The following is a 24,396-nucleotide window of genomic DNA, read 5'->3' as shown; positions in this document are numbered from 1 at the left end:
TCTGTCTATCTGTCTATCTATCTATCTGTCTGTCTGTCTGTCTCTCTCTCTGTCTGTCTGTCTGTCTGTCTGGGCTGTACAGTGCGACATATATGTCTGTGCGCATATACACATGAAGCGCGCGCACACCGCACACTAAAACAGCGCCTGATTACTAGACGAAGTTGTCTTTCACATCTGATTGATTTTTCATCTAATACTGTCAAAAACACACAAGGTTTACATTTAAACACAGTTGGTTGTCTAAAATGAAAGTAAACAGTCGAGAGAGAAACGCGTGCAGCTCTTAAAGTGACAGTAGCCTACTAAACATGCTGCCGCTTGTCATTAAAGGTCCCCTGAAATGCTTAGAAACACGCAGAGTTACCTTATGTGTTGACGTCATTTTAACTGAAACAGGAAGACAGGGCGGGACATATCAAGCAGCCCCGCCCCTTTTTAAAATAGCCAATAGCATTAGTTTATATCACAGCTTGGGCTAGAGCCGTTCAGAGCCGTTGAGCTCCGTAAAGCCGCATTTGACAGATTATGCCAGGCAGCCACAATCTCATCCATATTGCATTCTGTGTAGAATTCAAATAGCTCCGATACATTTTGTGGTCTGCGCCGACTCGCGCATGTGATCCGCTCCGTGCTATCGTGTCTCTGGACCGGAGCAGAGTGTGTGTGCGGTGCGGTGGTTAGCGTGACACAGCGCGAAACTAGACTTCTTTTTTTCCTCAATGGAAAGCATATTTACACTGTTTGAATCGTTCCCTGTCCCCTATATAGTGCACTACGTGCCATTCACTGTACAGAAAATACTAATTCTGTGGACAAGTGACCGATTTCAGCCGCGGCTTCAGCGTCTATTTTATAGTGTAGGGGGCGGGCGCTTCGGATTCTAGAGAGCATTTGATTGGACAGAAAGTTTGATGAGAAGCTGAAGTACGATGTGACGTCAAAAAAATCGTTGAGCCGTTTTGGCAGAAGTGACGAACTGCAAGCTTTGAATGCTTCTATATCTTCTAAATGCGAATTTTGTCACTGTTTTGGAGCACACTGCCTTATAGATAACCTTAAGACTAACACTGATACTAACACCCAAAAAACTTTCATTTTGATTTCATGGGGACTTTAAAGTCTGCTAAATTGGGACAACTAATTTTGTACTTCATATACATTAATTGTGCTGTAGTCGCACTAAAGGTATAATGAAGTATATTTGATTGTGCTAAAGTGGAACTATTGCAAATATACTTTAAGTGCACTTTAAATATCTTGCATTTAAAGACTGGTATTATTCATACAGTCCTCATCAAAAGTGACATTAAAACACATTTTAGGCTTAATATTAAGAAATGTGCATTGTGCACAAGTAGTACTCCAAATAAAGTTTAACTATAATTTATCAATAATCAATAAGTCTCAAGCGATATGTCAGTAAATATGTTAACACATTTGAACTATACTTAGAATGAAATAAATGTATTTTAAATATATTACTTTTCTACTAGGGCAGTCACTATGTTACCGAGTATTCTGGTTCCTCTAAACTCACCTCTCTTGGGGGTTTTACTGCCTGGAATATGAAACAGTTAAACCGCATTACTACACTCGACATGGCACCTATCAATAACACATCCAGGTCATGTTTCTTGCCATTTTCAAAAGAATAAAAATAAGAAATTATATTTTGCATAAAAAAAGGCTATATTTTTATATAATTTCAATATTATTTTGGGGGGAGGGTTTTTTGTCACATTATTTTTTATTACATTAAAACACATTTACCCCTATTTTTAATGTCTCGTATGCTACTTATTTAATCAAAAATATATATTAAAACACAGTAATATTGTGAAATGTTATCATAATTTAAAATAACTGTTTTCTATAAATGTAATTCATTTATGTGATGCAAAGCTGAATTTTCAGCATTATTACTCCAGTCTTTCAGAAATCATTCTAATTTGCTGATTTGGTGATATATACGTACTTTACATTTTTTTCAGGATTATTTTATATAAGTTATATATATTTATTATAATAATTATATATATATTTCTTATAATATTATATAAGAAAGTTCAAAAGAACAGGATTTATTTGAAACAATTTGTTGTAAGAATGTCAAAGTCTTTACTCTCATCTTTGATCAGTTTAATGCATCCTTGCGAAATGAAAACCTTCATTTCTTAAAAAAAAATCTTATTGATCCTAAACTTTCAGTGGTGTATGTTCATAATAAAAAAAATAAAATAGCATTATTGTAAGTAAATAAATAAATAAAATAAAAATACCTTGTCCAGATAGGTGGGGAAAAATGTACTTTATTGTCATGAAAATAATGTGACAATGCAAGAAAACTTAATTTCATTATGCAAAATGCAATGTCTTTTTCCCCTCTTGATTTTGGAGTGAAATATGACCAGGAGATTTCATTTGTGACATTCATCCATTCTATATATTCAATACATTCTATGCATTCACCCAGCATATATTTAGTATTTCTATTAATATTACCACACAATGTCAAAGAATACCATCAGATTGAGCATGTCAAATATACTTTTCTAAGAAATAATATTACTCCACAGCACTAATGAAGGTTTCAAGAACGTGTGACAGAATGAGGCTGCCTGATCACAAAGCAATAGGCTCATTTCAGCTGCTAGAGTTCAGAATCGCTGCCGGGGAACAATTATAAAAAGCTGCATGGATCTCCAGCCTCAGGGGAATAATGCATTAAAGTGTGATGTATCTTACCAGAAGCCCCAGATTTCAAGTAGGAGTCTGCAGCTTGTTTCAGAGTCCGGAACGTGGTTTCATACTGCTCAAAGAACTTATGGCCTTCAATGAATGCCTGTGTGTAAAACAGGACAGTAATGGGAAGATGTTTCATAACATGTCAGCTGAATCAGTTTTTATAAAGCAGATTAAAAGAGTTTATTAAATACGCTGGAGGACGTACAATATAATTTTGCAGAAGAAGCTCCACTGAGTCCCGACGGCCGTATTTAATGATCCAGGATTTGAGCTTTGACTCGGCCAGCATGAGAAACGCCATGAGGCGGTACTTCATCTCCCAGAACTCATTCTTAATCAGATGGACGTGAGACGACGTGGACACAAAATGAAAGCTGCGGAAACATGACATATTAGTAAATATAGCAGTAACTCATGGGATTTGGGATTTTGAGCTCATAGCTTCTATAATTACAGTCTATAACGTCAACAGTAAAGTTAATATAAAAGAATAATCTATTCATAAATGTTGCTGGTCTTATTCTGCATGATTTATGATTATTAGCTTGTTCTCCTCAAAATTTAATAATCTCTGAAAAGACTTTCTTTTCTATGGATGTAACCACGTTCATATGCATCAGAAAAATAATATTAAAATAATATTGTACGATTTGTACATTTTATAAAACTCGACGACATGATGCTAGATTGTTCTGGGTGGTTGCTAGGGTATTACTATTTGGTTGCTAGGGGTGTTTGATAGGATGTTGCTATGTGGTTGCGTGGGGCGTTCTGGGTGGTTGCTAGGGTGTTGCTATGTGGTTGCCTGGAGTGTTTTGAGTGGTTGCTAGTGTGTTGCTCTAAGGTTGTCTGGGGTGTGCTGGGTGGTTGCTAGGGTGTTGCTATGTGATTGCCTGGGGTGTTCTGGGTGGTTGCTAGGGTGTTGCTATGTGACTGTCTGGGGTGTGTTGGGTGGTTGCTAGGGTGTTGCAATGTGGTTGCCTGGGGTGTTCTGGGTGGTTTCTAGGGTGTTGCTATGTGACTATTTGGGGTGTTCTGGGTGGTTGCTAGGGTGTTGCAATGTGGTTGCCTGGGGTGTTCTGGGTGGTTTCTAGGGTGTTGCTATGTGACTATTTGGGGTGTTCTGGGTGGTTGCTAGGGTGTTGCAATGTGGTTGCCTGGGGTGTTCTGGGTGGTTTCTAGGGTGTTGCTATGTGACTATTTGGGGTGTTCTGGGTGGTTGCTAGGGTGTTGCAATGTGGTTGCCTGGGGTGTTCTGGGTGGTTTCTAGGGTGTTGCTATGTGACTGTCTGGGGTGTTCTAGGTGGTTGCTAGGACACTGCTATGTGATGTGCCTGGGGCGTTCTGGGTGGCTGCTAGGGCGTTGCTATGTCATTGTCTGGTGTTGCTATGTGGTTTTCCTAGGTGTTCTGGGTGGTTGCTAGGGTGTTGCTATGTGATTGTCTGGGGTGCTCTGGGTGGTTGCTAGGGTGTTGCTATGTGATTGTCTGGGGCGTTCTGGGTGATTGCTAGGGTGTTGCTATGTGATTGTCTGGGGTGGTCTAGGTAGTTGCTAAGTTGTTCTGGGGTGCGTTTTCCAAAAGCATCATTATCTAACTATGGTCGTTAGTTCCATTGTACTCGATTGGTAACGACGGAACTTGCGACCATAGTTGTTGTTGGGAAACGCACCCCTGGATGGTTGCTAGGTGACTCAAGTCAGTCATTTGATGGCTCTAAATATGGCTAAGTTCGTCATCCATTCAAGTCTATAGCACGAACAGTGCAGTTGTTTAATACTTTAAATTGCCATTGTTATGTACCGTATGTGATTGTACATTACATAACATACATTAAATGCATTGCAAATGCCATTTCATGTCACCTTTAAACAGTTAAATGAAACTTAAGGTCATCAGATTTAACCTTTCTGCCATGTCCTGAAGCTGCTCTGGTGGAACTGGGACGCCGTTTACTGATCGGTCTCTGTGAATCTGTTGAAATGTCTGTCGGTGTCCCTCCAAATTCTTCAAAACCTCCTGCACAGAAAGCACAGACATTGTTTTTAATTTTAGCAGCACAGTGATCAGAGCAATTCCCTTATGAAAGAAAAAAAAGTTCTTGTCCCTACCTTGTGCTGTTCCAGTTTTCTGTGGATGATGTTGGCCGTCTCTTCATGGGCCTGTTGAATGGGTATGTCCTCTCTCAGGGAAAGTTCTGCCCGATGCAGCCAGGCTCCGATCACTCCCAGAGGGCCCGGCAAAGACTTATCCAGATGGATGTGCCAGTCTAAGAGCTGCGCAAGCCACACAAAAGCATCGCAAATATCAAAAGGAGAGATCTGTTTTGAAAGCCGTTCGCTGTCTGTGAGGACCCTTCAAGCTGTCAAGTGTCTAGCCAGATTGCAGTGTCCGCTCTGTGGACTTCTCTGTTCCATTAAACAAAACCGTCTCTGTGTGTCTGTCCTCTTTCATCAGTAATGAACCCTGTATCTGTGGTCTACGCTCCAATTCACACTTCATTACAGCTAATGACAGCTAGAGAAGCACAGCAGTAACAGTTCAGAGTTAAACTCTGAAGTAAAAGCTATTTTCAAACATAATCAACATAATAGTGGACTGGTGTACAAAAAAGACAAATATATTTGCAATCTCCAGCTTAATTTGAAGTATTAATTTGCCTAAATGAATCCACTAGAAGTTCTATATGTTCTAAAATGAATATACGAGAAGTTCTAAAATGAATATACAAGTTATATGGCACACACAACAACAACGAAGCCATTTAGTATCACGGACAAAACTTGAGATTATACAAGAGCTGCAGTGATGAGGAATATCAATCTGTTCCTCACACAAAGCTATCATAAAGTCTTAGAATATAGAGCACAAGCCTACTATAGACTACTATACTTTTTCTGTCATTTTCGGTGCATAATGTTGTCTATTCATTTTCATTGCATAAAAATAGCATGAAACATCTCTTTACATTCCATAGAAAAAACAAGCATGTTAATTACATTTGGTGAAGCACGTACCCTGACAGACACATGATCCCAGGCCTGTTTGACCACGGCCTGGTCCACGGACAGCTTGCCATCCTTGTGTACCGGCTGCAGGAGAGACTCGATCTGTTTCTTTCTCATCTCATACTGCACACGGAAACTCTTAAAAGCCTGCAGTCAAAAAAGAAGAATGGAGGAGAAATAATTACATCTGACCTGATAGCAAACTCACAACTCATTTCAAATGCAAAGAGTTTAGCCAATCATAACAGAGCTCATTTGCATATTGAAATCTTAAAAGCAGCCTAAAGATCATGGAAAACTGTCTTGTTCACCTGATATCTGTCGGTGAGACTCTCTTCAGATCCCTGTGCACGCAGTATATCTCTCTCTAGCTGATCCAGCCAGATCTTCACCTCCCTTAGCACCTTGCGTTCCTCTCGCTGTGCACATCAGACAGAAAGAAACAATGATTTATCACTTGCTTAGCAGGTATTCAGCAAGAAACCCTTGTAACAAGAACCCAAAGCAGGTAACACAGCAGTGTGAAACAATGAAAAAGAAGAGAGAGTCCAATCCCAAAGAAGAGTGAAGAAGATCTCCACTATTTTGTAGTTTGTTACACATAATACGGAGCTGTTATGACCCTATGTATTAATATACACATACCTCAAGCATTAGCTCTATATCTTGTGGATCATACTGTCCAGGAGAGCAAAGGCACATCAAGAGATGCAAACACAACACATTCAAGACGTTAGCAAGATAAAAGCCAGAGAAAGAGAGGAAACAAGTAGAGTATCCACCACCGCCAGGCCATTCTCAGCAAGCGGTGACATTTGTGTTACAATTGTCTTCAGAAAATAATAATCACATAATTAACAAGATTTTAGTGTAGTTAAGTGTATACCGCAAAACAAAATTTTAAATAGTTTGTTTTTATTTTGAAATGTTTGCTTTTCATCTGTCAATGTACAGTATATTTGCTTATTTTCCATTTGATTTAGAATTTAAAAAAATCTACCATAACTTTATTTAAAAACAAAATGATTATGCTTCCACTGCCTATATGTAAATATCAATACGTATAAATAAAAATATTTGTTGTTCATGCACTTTATGTTCTTATGCTGCGGCATTTCTCCCTTTAACAAAAAATACATTTTAAAAAGTAAACAATGTGTGTGCTATGCAATGATGTTTTCTGACTGAAACGTATTTAATATAAATACTATTATAAATGTTTGCACAGATCTTTAACCCAGACAAAATCGGTTTTGAATGAGCAGTATCATGGGATATTCATATTATTTTCAATTATACAATGTGATTTATTGATAACTACTCAAAGAATTTATATGATCAATTATTCATTATATTTTATTATAAGCATATGTATGTTTCTGTAATTTACAAAGTTACGGTAACTATGTTGTAATAATGTTTCCTAAACTTTTCTAGCACATATGGCATCGTTTCTTGAGAATGTCCCATGCACTAAATGAACCTCATGCAGATGAGACATAATCGACTCTTACCTGTAGAGCTGGGATAGAGAGAGCGAACGTAGGAATGGAACGAACCAGCTACGAATGCGCATGGCGAGTGATACAGACACAGAGACAGAGTGAGCACACAGAGCAATGCACTATGGGTGTGATTCTAGAGTAAAATGATTCTTGAATGGATTCCACATTGTGATGGACTACAGTAATGGTTAGTGACTGATGAGGAAGCACTACAGCAGTGACTGCATTAAATAACAACAGCAAGCAGCTAGTGTATTTTTAGCTTATACATGAGCATAAGCACTAAAGCGTACCTCCTCTTGCTGTCCATCTGTCTCGGACTGGTGGGGATCTGGATAGTGCTTCAGGAACTGAGCTACGTATGTCATTATGGACTTCTCATCAGGCTTGTCCACATCTACATCTGCAATAAAACAAAGTTATAGATTTGAACCCCACAAGTGGAAATCCTTGAGATATTACCATTGTGCTGTTTATGTATCTATGCATGCATTTAGTTTTTGTTTGAGTTTTACCGTGCATCATCAGGTGACTGTCATATTAGATGATCCACTGACCTAAAGAGCCAAATGAGGCTTTTTATAGCCTCTTCAAAGGGCTTCTGCCATATCACATCATGATGTCATGCTAGCCTCTGTCTGATCTGGCCTGATGACATGCTTGAATAGCAGCATGACCTACAAACTATAACAGCGTCCGTCTATAATGAGGCTTGATAATGGTGGATCTCCAGTATAATTAAGCAGTGTCTATTCAAATCAAACTCAAAACAAATGAGTGGCTCTTCAAAAGCACAACAGATCATTGACAGAATCTACATTATTAACCACACAACATTAGTATTGGCGATACATTCATGGTATTAGATGGTTATACCACATATTATAAAACGGACAGTTCCGGGCCTTGATTCTGATTGGTTGAGCCACGTTCGAAGCTGTTGTAAATTACTCTACAAACATACACCTTTGTTTACTTTGTGTGTTGCTTGGCAACCACTTTATTGCAACCACAACTGTTTCTGAGGAGCTACATTGTTTGGTGGAAGAATACTGTTTTTATTTATATCATTACACTTTATTTGCTCTGTTTTATTTTGTGAAACCTTACTATATATATGGAATAACCGTTTTATAAAAGCAATAATCCCCGTGAAGGCGACTCCGCTTCGCGTCGTACCTAACAACGCCCCTTAGCGGTTATAAATTCACTGTAAACCACGGCTTCTTGGGGCTTATTGCTTTACTATACTACTATACACTATACTTTTACTATAATTATTATATTATTACAGTTTTTATTAATATTGTAAATTAGTTTTGTTTTTATATTTCATCTTAATTTTAGTTAAAGCTTTAGTAATTTTGTTGTGTTTTTGTCATTTTTATTAGTTTGTTTTTTTTCTTTATATATGTCTATATATTTTTATACATTTTAGTTTAAGTTTTAGTTAATTTACTACATCAAGTTAAACTAAATGAAAATTATTAATGTTGCCTTGGCAGCCAGCTGAAATAATAAAAGTTTATTAATAATAAAAAAGTTAATAAAAAAGTTTTTTTTTTCACTTCAGTTAATGTTGGCTTTATTTCAAGTAACAATTTTTTTTATAGTTTTAGTTTTATTATACCATGGTACCTGCGTGGTAATCAAAGGTAATTTAAAAGAATGCCATTATATTAACATTGTACATATCTAAAAAACATGGAATTCTCAAAGAACCATTTGCAAAAACTATAATAACACCATGGTGCTATTTTGTAAGTCGACATGGCTTATCTCAAGGGAAATTGAAGAGATTTTGGAGTAAAATAAGCCGTATCATTACCTTCAGGATCTAGTAAACGTGGTATTCCCAGTTCGTTCTCTGCCACGCTGAAAGCCTCTTCAAGGTTCTCACGATTACTTCTTTTTCTCACTATGTCCATGTCCACAAGGTCTGGCCGAATGGCATGAATAACAGAATGGAAGGCCAAACCGCTGCGCCAACTAGGACCAAAGTCTTTAACTTCAATCCCAAGACGCCTCGAGAGAAGAAATAACATCTCATTAGAAGACTTACTGACAAATTAGGCCGGTTTTTATACACAATTCTTGTTGGTTGGCATATCCATTTCAAATGATAAATTTAAACCCTCGATTAGGCCTGGGCGATAAAACGGTATCGATATTTATCGACGGTTGGAACGAACCAGCTACGAATGCGCATGGCGAGTGATACAGACACAGAGACAGAGTGAGCACACAGAGCAATGCACTATGGGTGTGATTCTAGAGTAAAATGATTCTTGAATGGATTCCACATTGTGATGGACTACAGTAATGGTTAGTGACTGATGAGGAAGCACTACAGCAGTGACTGCATTAAATAACAACAGCAAGCAGCTAGTGTATTTTTAGCTTATACATGAGCATAAGCACTAAAGCGTACCTCCTCTTGCTGTCCATCTGTCTCGGACTGGTGGGGATCTGGATAGTGCTTCAGGAACTGAGCTACGTATGTCATTATGGACTTCTCATCAGGCTTGTCCACATCTACATCTGCAATAAAACAAAGTTATAGATTTGAACCCCACAAGTGGAAATCCTTGAGATATTACCATTGTGCTGTTTATGTATCTATGCATGCATTTAGTTTTTGTTTGAGTTTTACCGTGCATCATCAGGTGACTGTCATATTAGATGATCCACTGACCTAAAGAGCCAAATGAGGCTTTTTATAGCCTCTTCAAAGGGCTTCTGCCATATCACATCATGATGTCATGCTAGCCTCTGTCTGATCTGGCCTGATGACATGCTTGAATAGCAGCATGACCTACAAACTATAACAGCGTCCGTCTATAATGAGGCTTGATAATGGTGGATCTCCAGTATAATTAAGCAGTGTCTATTCAAATCAAACTCAAAACAAATGAGTGGCTCTTCAAAAGCACAACAGATCATTGACAGAATCTACATTATTAACCACACAACATTAGTATTGGCGATACATTCATGGTATTAGATGGTTATACCACATATTATAAAACGGACAGTTCCGGGCCTTGATTCTGATTGGTTGAGCCACGTTCGAAGCTGTTGTAAATTACTCTACAAACATACACCTTTGTTTACTTTGTGTGTTGCTTGGCAACCACTTTATTGCAACCACAACTGTTTCTGAGGAGCTACATTGTTTGGTGGAAGAATACTGTTTTTATTTATATCATTACACTTTATTTGCTCTGTTTTATTTTGTGAAACCTTACTATATATATGGAATAACCGTTTTATAAAAGCAATAATCCCCGTGAAGGCGACTCCGCTTCGCGTCGTACCTAACAACGCCCCTTAGCGGTTATAAATTCACTGTAAACCACGGCTTCTTGGGGCTTATTGCTTTACTATACTACTATACACTATACTTTTACTATAATTATTATATTATTACAGTTTTTATTAATATTGTAAATTAGTTTTGTTTTTATATTTCATCTTAATTTTAGTTAAAGCTTTAGTAATTTTGTTGTGTTTTTGTCATTTTTATTAGTTTGTTTTTTTTCTTTATATATGTCTATATATTTTTATACATTTTAGTTTAAGTTTTAGTTAATTTACTACATCAAGTTAAACTAAATGAAAATTATTAATGTTGCCTTGGCAGCCAGCTGAAATAATAAAAGTTTATTAATAATAAAAAAGTTAATAAAAAAGTTTTTTTTTTCACTTCAGTTAATGTTGGCTTTATTTCAAGTAACAATTTTTTTTATAGTTTTAGTTTTATTATACCATGGTACCTGCGTGGTAATCAAAGGTAATTTAAAAGAATGCCATTATATTAACATTGTACATATCTAAAAAACATGGAATTCTCAAAGAACCATTTGCAAAAACTATAATAACACCATGGTGCTATTTTGTAAGTCGACATGGCTTATCTCAAGGGAAATTGAAGAGATTTTGGAGTAAAATAAGCCGTATCATTACCTTCAGGATCTAGTAAACGTGGTATTCCCAGTTCGTTCTCTGCCACGCTGAAAGCCTCTTCAAGGTTCTCACGATTACTTCTTTTTCTCACTATGTCCATGTCCACAAGGTCTGGCCGAATGGCATGAATAACAGAATGGAAGGCCAAACCGCTGCGCCAACTAGGACCAAAGTCTTTAACTTCAATCCCAAGACGCCTCGAGAGAAGAAATAACATCTCATTAGAAGACTTACTGACAAATTAGGCCGGTTTTTATACACAATTCTTGTTGGTTGGCATATCCATTTCAAATGATAAATTTAAACCCTCGATTAGGCCTGGGCGATAAAACGGTATCGATATTTATCGACGGTACACCTTCTTCGATAACGATAGAAAAAATGTTCGATATAGGGCACGATATAGGCACGAGCTATGAGTGACGCAGACAGCACACACAAACATGAACACATGCTGAATTAAGTGCTGTGCCTGCCTGTGATGAGGAGACTGTAAATAAAGAATGAATATTAGTCGAATTTAAAATAAACAGTTGCATTTGAATGTTAGGTGTGCATCGGGGAGCGTCATCACAATGGCGCGTGAGATGCGGTGATAATGATGTAAGTATTAGTCTTTTGTTAGTCTAGACTCTAGCCCACGAGACGCGCCGCTGCTGCGTTATTCATTCAAAATATTAGAGAAATATAGAAGCTCAATGCGGAGATCTTGATAAGGTTAAAACCGAAACCAAGCCAAACACAGAACGCATTTTCAGCGCATTTTTTAGACGGACAGACTGCAGCACTCGCGTCTCACACAAGAGATGTATAGAAAGCCATGCAAAGTTAAAACAGTTTAAACTTTTAGAAAACACGTCACGAATTTGTGGATGTTTATTCTTTTTCACTGCATCTCATATGTTTTTAAATGCAATCTGTGTGATGGGCGCTTTGGCTCTTTGGATTAAGCAATGCATAAATACATGATGCTGTTTTGTTCATAATTGTTTATGCAATTTACAAAATGATATTAGATTTTTATGAGTTAATTTAGACGTAATGCAAGTTTTTTATAGAGTTACTTCCTAACGTTGACAATTTAAATGCGCTGCATTATTTTGCTCATTGCGCCCTCCTGTGGCCTCGGGAGACAAGACAAAAGTTTCCTTAAAACCTATTTAATCTGCATATAAAACATTAGAAATTAGATATTTGTTTAATTTTTATTTTGTGTTTGATTGTTAAAACCAAAAAATATTTGTTGTTTGTCTCAATAAATTGGGTTCATTTAAAAATACAGTGGTTAAATTAAAAAAAAAAAATTCTATTGCTCTGTTTTAAAAAAAGTTATAAAAAATGTCAATAATTATCGATACCGAACTATATAAAACATTATATCGTTGATACATTTTTTAGCTATATCGCCCAGCCCTACCCTCGATAGAGCTCGTATTTACTTGGTTGCTGTGCTTTGGACCCATCTGAGCATGGCTTTTTTGGCATTGCCCTGAAACTTTGTCATCCCTTTGCGTTTCATAGGTGGGCTTCCCGTCTCCGAGCTGGCCATGCTGTCCACTGAAGATGCACTGCTGGATAAAGCCTGAAGGGCTGCAAGATTACTGGTCAACTCCTCAATCTGCAAAAGTTTCAGGGACAGATCCTTACAACCCAGATACACACAGACCTATTACAGTTTTCCAGATCCTACCATCATAATTGGCAAACATTACCTGGAAATAGAGGATAATGGTCCATATCAGCCCCAATACGATGGACGGGCGTCCATCAGCAATGTCAGTGGCATTGATATTGACTAGTTTGATCTGGAAAATAAATATTTCTCATGTTAGAAAGTCTAAATCATTTGAAAACATTAACGTAACAGACATTATCCACAGATCTGAGGTCAGTGCAAACAAGCCAGTCTAAACCAGCACTATGAATCGTGCAGAATAACACCAGGAACGTGCATTAAGAAAGTAAACAGGGTCTATTTTGACTTCATGTCGACTTGAATAAAAATAAGTAGCCAGACATATTCTCTTCTTAGGGAATAAGCAAATATGAATGCACAGAGTATATGAGGAACATGTGAGTGAATAGGAAAAAGCAATGTGCTCATGGTCAGCCAGTCACAGACATCATAAGAGATGCTGTAGAAAAAACAAGCTTTCTAAAAATAATTGCGGCTCTTTCAGCCAGTAGCAGCTACAGCAGAGATCAGTAAATAATGGAGTTGCTCGCTGCATACGGTACGCATCATCAAATGCAGATATGCATAACAAGAGGAGGTGTTTGAGAGAACTGTGACTAGGAGAAGTACTGACCGGAGAACCTCGGTACACAGACTGAGACAAGACATGTTAAGAGAGAGCACACAGTTAGAAATGAAGTATGATGACGGATGCCAGACTGGGGCATATGAACATATTCAATGATCAGATAAGACTACAGATATGGCTGGATCATTCTTATTGTGCAGTTCATTAAGCATCAGTTAAAAAAAATAAAAATAGGGGGTGGGGAAGTTAATACTTTTATTTAGCAAGGATGCAATAAATTGATCAAAAGTGACAGTAAAGACATTTCTAATGTTACAAAAGATTTCTATTTCAAATAAAAGCTGTTCTTTTACACTTTCTATTCATCAAATAATCCTAAGAACAAATAATGTATCATGGTTTCCACTAAAATATTAAGCAGCAGAACAATTTTCAATGATGATAATAATAAGACATGTTTCTTGAGCAGCAAATCAGCATATTAGAATGATTTCTGAAGGATCACGTGACACTGAAGACTGGAGTAATGATGCTGAAAATTCAGCTTTGCATCACAGGAATAAATTACAGTACAATATCAATTTTAAAATATATTCAAACAGAAAATAGTTATTTTAAATTGTAATAATTTTTCACATATTACTTCTTCTACTTTATTTTTTAATGCACCTTTAAGCATACAAAAAAATCCTTTTTTATAACTGAAATCAAATTAGTTTTTCTTTTATCTTAAATATTTTTACTTAATTTTATTTTTTTATATATATAATTTTTAAATCTATTTTAAAAAAATAAAATACCTATTAAATATAAAAACAATATATTATTGTAATTGGTGATCAGTTTATATGTTTTTCTTCCATATCATGTCTTGTATAAAAATCCCTATTTCTAAACGCAGCTTTAATGACATGGAAGTGACATACGTAACGTAAGTATTATCAATGCATTTAATTAATTCTTCCGGGATGTCACTCTAAAACATCTATCATAATTGATCAAATTGCACAAATCAGTTTAATTTTTCAAAAGAAGGAAAAATACGAAGTTCATTTTTAAGTTGACACCCTCATGTAAGCTCTCTGTCAATTCCTCACTGAGCAATTACTAACTTCCATCCTGTTCATTTCTTGTCCTTGTCTGAGCATATTTCTGACAGTCTGCTATATCCTTTTCTAGAAAGACTTCCAGAAATTACAGCGCAATCAAAAGCTAGAAAGGTACTGCAGAACAGGAATGACCCAGCAGGGAGTGTTATACAGAATATCCCCATATAATTAAGACAGATGAGCAGTTCAGTGAGACAGATGAGATAACCGGAGTGTTACCTTCCTTCCCTCCAGGAACTTAAGAGCTGTGCCGATGTTGGACACCCAGTGGATCCTTTTGAGTTGGCGGCCCTGTTCGCATGGCTGCGGGGAAGTACGAGGGGTTTATCAGGAGGGGAAATGAAAGGAAGGACTCTATCAAGCCCATCATCTTGGCATTAAACAGACTTTGCCACACCAGCTGCTGCTGCGCTCAATGCAGAGGTTTCACAGAGAGATAATCTGCAGATATTGCATCCCAGAAACACTTACTAATCTCTGTCCAGACAGCACCTCTAACAGAGCCAGCAGTTTCACCCCATCCTTGATGTCCTCAAAGAGGTCGTTGACTTCAAAAGGAGGTTTGTGCTGGAAAAGGACAAAAAGAAGAGGAATAAATGAACGGTCAACTTAATGAACCCTTATAGTGTGTTGGATGCTTCTGCTCTAATGTCTTCTACTTTATTATTCTCATTATACTTCATTCTTATTCTACCTTATAAGTTGCTTTAGATCATCTGATGAATAAATACATATAAATGCTTTTAGGTCATCAGAAATGCCTCTCTTCATTCCCAGAGGAATTTAAGTTTCTGGCTCAGAAAATGCTCTTTCATAGTTTGGGATACATGAAGCATAACAAGTTCTCACTAATGTTTACAGCAGATGTTTGTCTAAAAATGTGTTAGGAGAAATAAAATAATGATGCAATTTAATGAATAACTGATGTACAGTAAGAGTACAGAGCTATAAAGTTATTGTGGACAGCAGAAATAGAAATGTTTAAACAAGCATTGGTAAAGTGTCAGTTTATGAGGGGTCTTTATCTCTTCGAAATTTCATGATTATCTCTCCTCACCTAATTTTTCCGTCTCACATCACACTTGAAGTGCCACGCAGCATTCAAACTTGTGATCACAGAAAGACTGAAGCTACAATCTGTGCAGGCAGATGAAACTCTAGCGAAAATAAACTGTAAATGCAAATTTATTTTTCATGGTGAAGCAGTGAAATATTCACAGGGAAACACACAAAGGCAATATAAATGCTTTTTTATACAAATATGGTGATCGTTCAGTTTGATGCCAGTATGATTTTTTTTTTTTTAAAGAAATGATTACTTTCATTCAGCAAGGACACATTAAATTTAAAGTAAACGCATTTATAAAGTAACAAAAGGTTTCTATTTCAAATAAATGCTGTTTGAAATTCTACAGTATTTATCAAATACTGAAAAAAAATCCCGTTTCCACAAAAACATAAAGCAGCACAACTGTTTTCAACATAATAATAATAATAACATAACAACATAATAACATGATAATAAGAATTTTGTTCTTGAAAAGCATGTTACACTGAAGACTGGAGTAATGATGCTGATAATTCAGCTTTGCATCACTGGAATAAATTGCATTTGAAAATATATTCAAATAAAAAAGACTTGTTACTTTAAACTGTAATAATATTTTCCAATAATACTACCATTTTTACTGTACTTTTAATCAAATAAATGCAGTCTTGCGGAGTATAAGAATCATTAAAAAAAAAAACTGACCCCAAACTTTTGAATAGTACTGTATCAATGTAATATAGTACTACAATCTGGCACTTGCATCATTGTAAAGCTACTGTACCATGTTTGTAAGGACTAGAATTCAGTACATGATGCAGGTCTGAGTTTATTTTGAAAATCTCAGCTCAGCTGCTCCCGTTCAAACACCAAAAAAAAAGTGCAAATGCACAATTTTAAAGGAAATGGACACAATAGGAAAAGATAACAGATGTGTCAGATGTTGAACCAAAATAGACAGAACTTTCCATCACGCAAAAGCTTAATAAGTGAAGTGCAAAACACATTTGCTTTGTTCATGCTGACTGTTGATAAAGCTAAAAAATAAAGGAAGCGAGACATGTAAATCTAGATTTATTTCTATGGAACAAATGCAAAAATACTCAATAAAACAACAAAAAATAGCTGGACAGACAAGCCAACCAGCACACACACAGACAGCGAGGAAATCTGGAAGTATAGCGGGCATCTGCAGACTCATAAAGCATTACAAAGCATATTCTGCAGCTCAGTTAGTATGCACTGAGCGTGTGCTTTCTGTACGGACGCTGCTTCACTGCAGTGGACCCACTGGCTGCATACTTTACTCGGATTCTTCAAACTTTCATAGTTGTGTTGTGCAGCAGATTGTGTGGAACAAAAGGCCCCTCAGTGCAATCTGTGCTGACTGGAATACTTAAACCCACCATTTGTGTCAGATTATCCTCTCTTTGTGCACTGCAAAGTGCCCCGTCACCAAAGCAACTAATCACGCATAATGAGGCGAGTGGGAGGAGCAACAACACTCACAACAGCTCCACTTCAGCATGTGGGTCATTATACAAAACCATGTGATTTTAACAATGAACAGCTGATGTCATCATTTACTATGTGCTATTAAAGCATTTTCTTACCACATCAACAAAAGTATAGTGACTTCCTTCTATTTTCAAATGCTTTCTCTTTCTATTTCTTTAAGAGCATCTTTTTTGGCCTGTCCCAAAAACTGTTTCTTCTTTTCGCTGCATTAGCAAATGCACACTTTTTGTTAAGAAAAAATGGCTACTCTTATCTTTTTAGTTATGTATATTATGCATCTTTTCAGATTCAGGTTGACAAAATAAGTTGTATAAGTATCCCTTATTAAAACAATTCCAGAAATCTATTCCAGAAATCATTACTTTTCTTACATAATTTCTAATTTTTTAAAGGATAATGTCGACTTTATTTTTTTCTGTGTTGTTATGTTTGTCAGTACAATGAAACAATGGCGCAGAAACAATATTCTCTCAAAATTGCTAGTAAATTTCACAAACAAATGCAAAGAAATGGTAAGTAAATAATATAAAATTTTTAAGTTGAAAAACAGCATTTTCTTCAAATAGCATTTTCTTGTCAAATGTACTTTAATAATCCAATAAACTTTTAATCAAAAAATTTTATTTACAAATTCAAACATTTTTACAGTGTAGAGGATGATCATAAAGTTATTCTGATTTTGTATAGTAAACAACTGATTACTGAAAAATGGTTATTTGTATTTATACAGTTTCACTCAGAAATAAGTCACATTATGGCAATAAAAAGGGTTACAAACGCAGTTAATGGAAATTAACTATCCAAATTAATCGCTTTTTCAAAATGTAAAGTGCACCCATAGAATGCTGACCAGGTCCTGACTGATTGCATCTTGAATATTCTGTTGCTGACTCTTAATCACAGTATCTGAAGTCAGCGGGCACACACTTCAAAGACCTCAGGAGCGAAACATGTTTCTTCCCACTGAGAATTGTTCCAGCCCTTCTCGACGGCCATCTGCACATACCTACAGTGTCCAAAATTTCCCAGAATTACCCTTGTCTCCATGAACAGAGATTCAATCTGCATTTCCACATAACGCAAGCTGCATACAAGGGAAATATCCCAAAAACAGTCAACTTAATGTAATAGGACAGAAAGTCCATTTAAAGCACTTTCACCTGTCAGACATAGCCTTAATGTCTGTCCCCTGCCGCTACTTTAGCACAAGACACAACATGTCAACACAGAGGATCTGACTTACACACAGAGGAAGATCTGGTGTCACAGTGGATTCTGAAGAAACTCCATTACACAGAGATTCAAAAGTGACAGGTCATACAAAAATACCTGCATCGTTCCTAAAAAAAGGTTATATCACAGTTTTAGTCGTTTATTTTTTTTCCCCTGAGGTCAAATATGAAAAAATATATGAAAGCCACATAAAAAAACACTTTGGTAAATCATAATTATGAGATAAGTCTAAATTATGAGATATAAAATCATAATTGTGACATAAAAAGTCAATACTATGAGATAAAAAGTTAATATTAATGACATGTCAAATTTCTAAAACATTCAACCTTTCTGAAGGCATAATTATATTCTAATATATATATAAAAGTATTTTTATATGACTTGTGTCATAATTATGACAAAAAAGTCAAAATTATGAGATATAACTGTAACATAAAAAGTTGAAATTATGAGATAAAAAGTCAATATTTGTGGAAATGTCAAATTAAACTGTAAAAAGTTAATCCTCAACCTTTCTGAAGGAATTAGTACATCCCAAAATATATAAAAAGTCAAAATTATGAGATATGAAGTAATAATTGTGACATAAAACAGTAAAAATTATGAGATAAAAAGCCAGTATTTGTGAAAATGTCAAATTAAACTAAAATGTTCATCCTCAACCTTTCTGAAGTCAAAAGTACATCCCAAAATATACAGTATAAAAGTATTTTTATATTATGACTTATGTCTTAATTATGACATTGGTCAAAATTATGAGATAAAAAGTCAGAATTATTAGATAAAAACCTCATAATTATAGTGTCTGGAGCAATCAGAAACACAATTTGTTTTTGTTATATAACATTATATAATATTTGTTATATTGTTAAATAACGCCTCAAAAAGGCAGAACAGGCCTCTGGTTCCATGGCAATCAATGCTGATAACACTGGTTTTATTGTCCAAAGGAATGCGGGCAGAGCAACTCTCAATTTATTTACCCCTAGGAAAGACACACAATGCCATATAAATGGACTCTCATTCACAGACAAACCTTTCTTTGACCTTCCTATCACATATCCTCAGGTCATTGTGTATATTATTACTGTTCTTGTATATTGTCTTTTGTATCGTATACTGTTTTATGCATGCTTATGATAGAACCACTCGTTCACGTAACCTTACCTATACCATGTTTGGTCTCTATGAATTAGTCTTCGGATGATCTAATTGAGAGTGCATATTATATGTTTATACCTATGCAACATATTAGTGTTCTAAGAATCTTTAGTAGTCTTTGCATCAACATCCAATCCAGTTACATATGCAAATTACCATGTTCGGAGACAAAGAGTCGTAAACTTTCCCTCCAGATGGCCAAGTCACCATTGGCTCTTTGACTCCCGAGAGAAAGGCCTCACTTCAGTGACCCTTCTAGTCTCTTCACTCATCTCTCATCACCTTGCCATCTTCTGGTTGCTAAGTCCCAGACCTCGACACCGCTCAGTCTAAAGTTCTTTTAGATTCTGAGAAGATGAGGATGCTGAGCTAGAACTCTTCTAAGGACACCCTAAGATTGTGCCAGGCTGCGGCATCGTCTTTCCATTCACCAAGGATTTCAGCTGATGTCTCTCAAGCTCTGCGCTCTTCTCTCATCACCTTCATCTGGGACAAAACTCTCCCAATCACGACCAAGCCAGAATAACATCTTTTGGAGTTCATCACCCTTCAAACCCAGAAGAACATGAAGAACTCCAACACCACCAAACCTTCAAACCATCAAAACTTTCACCCGAGACTGCATCCGGAAACTCGTTCAACGACCAAGGCAATGCAAGTATCGTACATTTAACTAAACGAAACAGAGGTTTAGTATAAGCTGCAGACCCCGTTGTAAAACGGCACTGATGGTTTTTAACTCAGGTTGTTCTGACTCATTTTCCATAACTGCATTCTCTGGTTTCTCTAATGGCTTCATTCATTCACTTTAGCTCCCCTTTGTATGTACGTGTGAGTGTATGTTTATACGTTTGTTTGTTTAGACTAGTTATGTGTGTTAGCGTTTAGTTAATAAAACTTTTGTGCAAAAATTACATGAGTTTATGGTTCTGCTTGTGAATAGTGTCCCTTTACGATTCTGATCCAGCTACATGCTCTAATGCATTAATACTGTAGGAAAGATCTTTTCTGAGGCCACGAAAATATCCTTTATTAGAGTTGATAAGAACTTACACTGAATGTTCGCTGGACGAACAGATTAGTTGATGACAATATTAATTCTGCTACAGTTACTACTGGCAGCTGATATAAATAATTGTAATTAATCATAATTGATTGTAATTATTTATATACATTTCCCTTTTGAGCTGATCTGCTACATAATTATGCAATTGCTTTTTTTGCCATAATCATCTCATAATGTCAAAGTTTTGCATCATAATTTCGACTTTTTATGTCAATTTCAACTTATGGCATAATTCTGTAATTGAAAAAAAAAACTATGTCAGTGTTTTACATCATAATTATGACTTTTTGTCAATTTCAAAATGTTTTGTTATAACTGTGTCATTGCTTTTTTGCCACAACTTCATTTCATAAATTCAGAGCACATTTTTTTAATGCTCAGTCTACTAACACAAGATCACCCACTCATCTTGGCCATGGCAGTGGGACGCCATCACAACACAGCATTCGTTCTCAAAGCACACAGCACAAACAGCACCCTTCATGGTTTTTTTATTAGAGTATTATAGCATTACGCCTCCTCACTCACTGTTTACTGTCCTGCACAACGATCAGCCTTTAATCATCTGAGCTTTACTCAGTTACACAGACATTTGCCCCTTAGAGTCATTATGACATTAGGCTACAAAGCAAATCACATGGACCATTCACTGTTCACGGATGATGGGTCAGGAAGACAGGAGAACGGTAACACAGCCATCACTGCTTAAGACGCTGGTGTATTTCCTCAGAGTAACACCAACAGTCTAGCATTATATACTCAGTTAGTGATTGTCTATCATAGTAGCAAAAAAGCACTTAAGCCACAGTTATAAAGTGTCTAAATGTCATTGCATTAAAAAACAAATGTCATTTAGTTTAAAGAAAGATAGAATATGCATAATTTTAAGCGAAAACCAGTTTGCAATGTTTTACATGATTACACTACCGTTCAAAAGTTTGGAGATGGTAAGAGTTTTTTAATGTTTTTTGAAGAAAATTATTTAACTAAACGAAACAGAGGTTTAGTATAAGCTGCAGACCCCGTTGTAAAACGGCACTGATGGTTTTTAACTCAGGTTGTTCTGACTCATTTTCCATAACTGCATTCTCTGGTTTCTCTAATGGCTTCATTCATTCACTTTAGCTCCCCTTTGTATGTACGTGTGAGTGTATGTTTATACGTTTGTTTGTTTAGACTAGTTATGTGTGTTAGCGTTTAGTTAATAAAACTTTTGTGCAAAAATTACATGAGTTTATGGTTCTGCTTGTGAATAGTGTCCCTTTACGATTCTGATCCAGCTACATGCTCTAATGCATTAATACTGTAGGAAAGATCTTTTCTGAGGCCACGAAAATATCCTTTATTAGAGTTGATAAGAACTTACACTGAATGTTCGCTGGACGAACAGATTAGTTGATGACAATATTAATTCTGCTACAGTTACTACTGGCAGCTGATATAAATAATTGTAATTAATCATAATTGATTGTAATTATTTATATACATTTCCCTTTTGAGCTGATCTGCTACATAATTATGCAATTGCTTTTTTTGCCATAATCATCTCATAATGTCAAAGTTTTGCATCATAATTTCGACTTTTTATGTCAATTTCAACTTATGGCATAATTCTGTAATTGAAAAAAAAAACTATGTCAGTGTTTTACATCATAATTATGACTTTTTGTCAATTTCAAAATGTTTTGTTATAACTGTGTCATTGCTTTTTTGCCACAACTTCATTTCATAAATTCAGAGCACATTTTTTTAATGCTCAGTCTACTAACACAAGATCACCCACTCATCTTGGCCATGGCAGTGGGACGCCATCACAACACAGCATTCGTTCTCAAAGCACACAGCACAAACAGCACCCTTCATGGTTTTTTTATTAGAGTATTATAGCATTACGCCTCCTCACTCACTGTTTACTGTCCTGCACAACGATCAGCCTTTAATCATCTGAGCTTTACTCAGTTACACAGACATTTGCCCCTTAGAGTCATTATGACATTAGGCTACAAAGCAAATCACATGGACCATTCACTGTTCACGGATGATGGGTCAGGAAGACAGGAGAACGGTAACACAGCCATCACTGCTTAAGACGCTGGTGTATTTCCTCAGAGTAACACCAACAGTCTAGCATTATATACTCAGTTAGTGATTGTCTATCATAGTAGCAAAAAAGCACTTAAGCCACAGTTATAAAGTGTCTAAATGTCATTGCATTAAAAAACAAATGTCATTTAGTTTAAAGAAAGATAGAATATGCATAATTTTAAGCGAAAACCAGTTTGCAATGTTTTACATGATTACACTACCGTTCAAAAGTTTGGAGATGGTAAGAGTTTTTTAATGTTTTTTGAAGAAAATTCACCAAAGCTGCATTTATTTGATCAAAAATACAGTAAAAACAGTAATATTATGAAATATTATTACAATTTAAAATAGTTGATTTCTATTTCTCTTCCATTGATTGCAAAGCTGCATTTTTATTAGCCATTACTTCAGTCTTCAGTTCAAGAACTTTTGATCATTTTAATGCACTACTGTATTTTAATGCATTACTGTATTCTAATTACTTTTCCTGGTAACACAGTAATGTAATGAGTTACATTTTAAATTTATGTTTTATAAATATTAGTATAAATATTACTTGTGACGAGAGGGGCGGGGCCGAGAGCCGTGGGAACGGAGCGAGGCCGGTGGAGTAAATGCTAATGCTCGACACCTGCGCCACTCACCGATCTCGAGTCCCATGGAGGAGCTCCGGAAGGATAAAAGGAGGAGTGACGACAGTGACTTCTCTCCCAACATTGTCGCCGCGAGGGGCTGCCGCTTTACTTTAATTTTGTGTTTGTTTATTTTATTAAATTGTTTAAATGTTCGCCGGTTCCCGCGACTATGAACTTTGTTACACTAATGTCAATAAAATTACGTTACTTAAGTTACAAATGCAGTGTTAAAAAATATGAAGTAAAAATCATGTTTTGCACGTCAGTATACCCTTTAATAAATCACCGGAGATTGCGAGCTAATGCAGACAAGTCCTACAACATTTAGATGCAATGAAAGGTTGCCTATCATATTTCAAAATGTTGCACTCGATTTCACATATTTTAGTCTGGCATTATAGTTTGGGAAAAGTTCAACAAGTGAATGTTTACAAGTTTATGTAGGGAAAGACTGTACCTCGCGTTGGTTTCATACAAATTATTTTATCAGAGAATATTTGTTTTCGACACGACTTACTTCATTTAAAAATAGACACTTCAAGCTTTCTTCAGATATATTTCTCATGTCATTTTCGTTCATTTTAGTGACTCGTTTCAGGAAGATATTCGTGGAGACTGAGAATGCAGAAAGCGCACCCTATTTGTTTTCTTTATTTTACAAAACCAAAAAAAAGAAAAAAGGTTTTGTTGCTATTGCGAGTGTATACAAATAATACCTATGTAATTTTTCAGTCAATATTAAAGGGGTCCTATTATTTTATGATTTTGTTTTGGGGGTGTACTAGAACAGGCTCTCACACTAGGTTGTTCGAAAAACACATTATTTTTCACATATTTTACATTATTACAGCACCCCTCTCCCCAGTCTGGCATGAACGGCTCGAATAGTTCGTGTATCAAATGAAGGCCCGCCTTCTCAAATACGAAATGTGCTGTGATTGGTTAGCTGGGCCAGTGTGTGCTGTGATTGGTTAAATGGGCCAGTGTGTGCTGTGATTGGTTAGATGGGCCACTGTGTGCTGTGATTGGTTAGATGGGCCAGTGTGTG

The 24,396-nt window shown here is 36.2% G+C and overlaps 1 protein-coding gene across 1 annotated transcript in view; it reads right to left on the bottom strand.

Annotated features, from left to right (window-relative positions):
* LOC107653911 (nesprin-1-like) overlaps window positions 1–24,396 on the bottom strand; it is a 120,523-nt gene that overhangs the window by 85,137 nt on the left and 10,990 nt on the right. The window contains exons 3-18 of the mRNA XM_016440777.1: window positions 15,071–15,166; window positions 14,819–14,902; window positions 12,939–13,031; window positions 12,666–12,844; window positions 11,227–11,423; window positions 9,692–9,801; window positions 9,453–9,517; window positions 9,089–9,285; window positions 7,554–7,663; window positions 6,401–6,433; window positions 6,067–6,174; window positions 5,765–5,902; window positions 4,859–5,023; window positions 4,654–4,766; window positions 2,954–3,122; window positions 2,749–2,845 (exon numbers count right to left, since the gene is read on the bottom strand). Coding sequence (XP_016296263.1) covers window positions 2,749–2,845; window positions 2,954–3,122; window positions 4,654–4,766; window positions 4,859–5,023; window positions 5,765–5,902; window positions 6,067–6,174; window positions 6,401–6,433; window positions 7,554–7,663; window positions 9,089–9,285; window positions 9,453–9,517; window positions 9,692–9,801; window positions 11,227–11,423; window positions 12,666–12,844; window positions 12,939–13,031; window positions 14,819–14,902; window positions 15,071–15,166 — 1,954 coding nt within the window. The remainder of the gene's footprint in view (window positions 1–2,748; window positions 2,846–2,953; window positions 3,123–4,653; window positions 4,767–4,858; window positions 5,024–5,764; window positions 5,903–6,066; window positions 6,175–6,400; window positions 6,434–7,553; window positions 7,664–9,088; window positions 9,286–9,452; window positions 9,518–9,691; window positions 9,802–11,226; window positions 11,424–12,665; window positions 12,845–12,938; window positions 13,032–14,818; window positions 14,903–15,070; window positions 15,167–24,396) is intronic.

This window comes from Sinocyclocheilus anshuiensis, unplaced genomic scaffold (assembly GCF_001515605.1).
Source record: "Sinocyclocheilus anshuiensis isolate Anshui unplaced genomic scaffold, SAMN03320099.WGS_v1.1 scaffold1561, whole genome shotgun sequence".
NCBI classification, from domain to species: domain Eukaryota; kingdom Metazoa; phylum Chordata; class Actinopteri; order Cypriniformes; family Cyprinidae; genus Sinocyclocheilus; species Sinocyclocheilus anshuiensis.
This window is presented reverse-complemented; position numbering and strand designations above follow the sequence as displayed.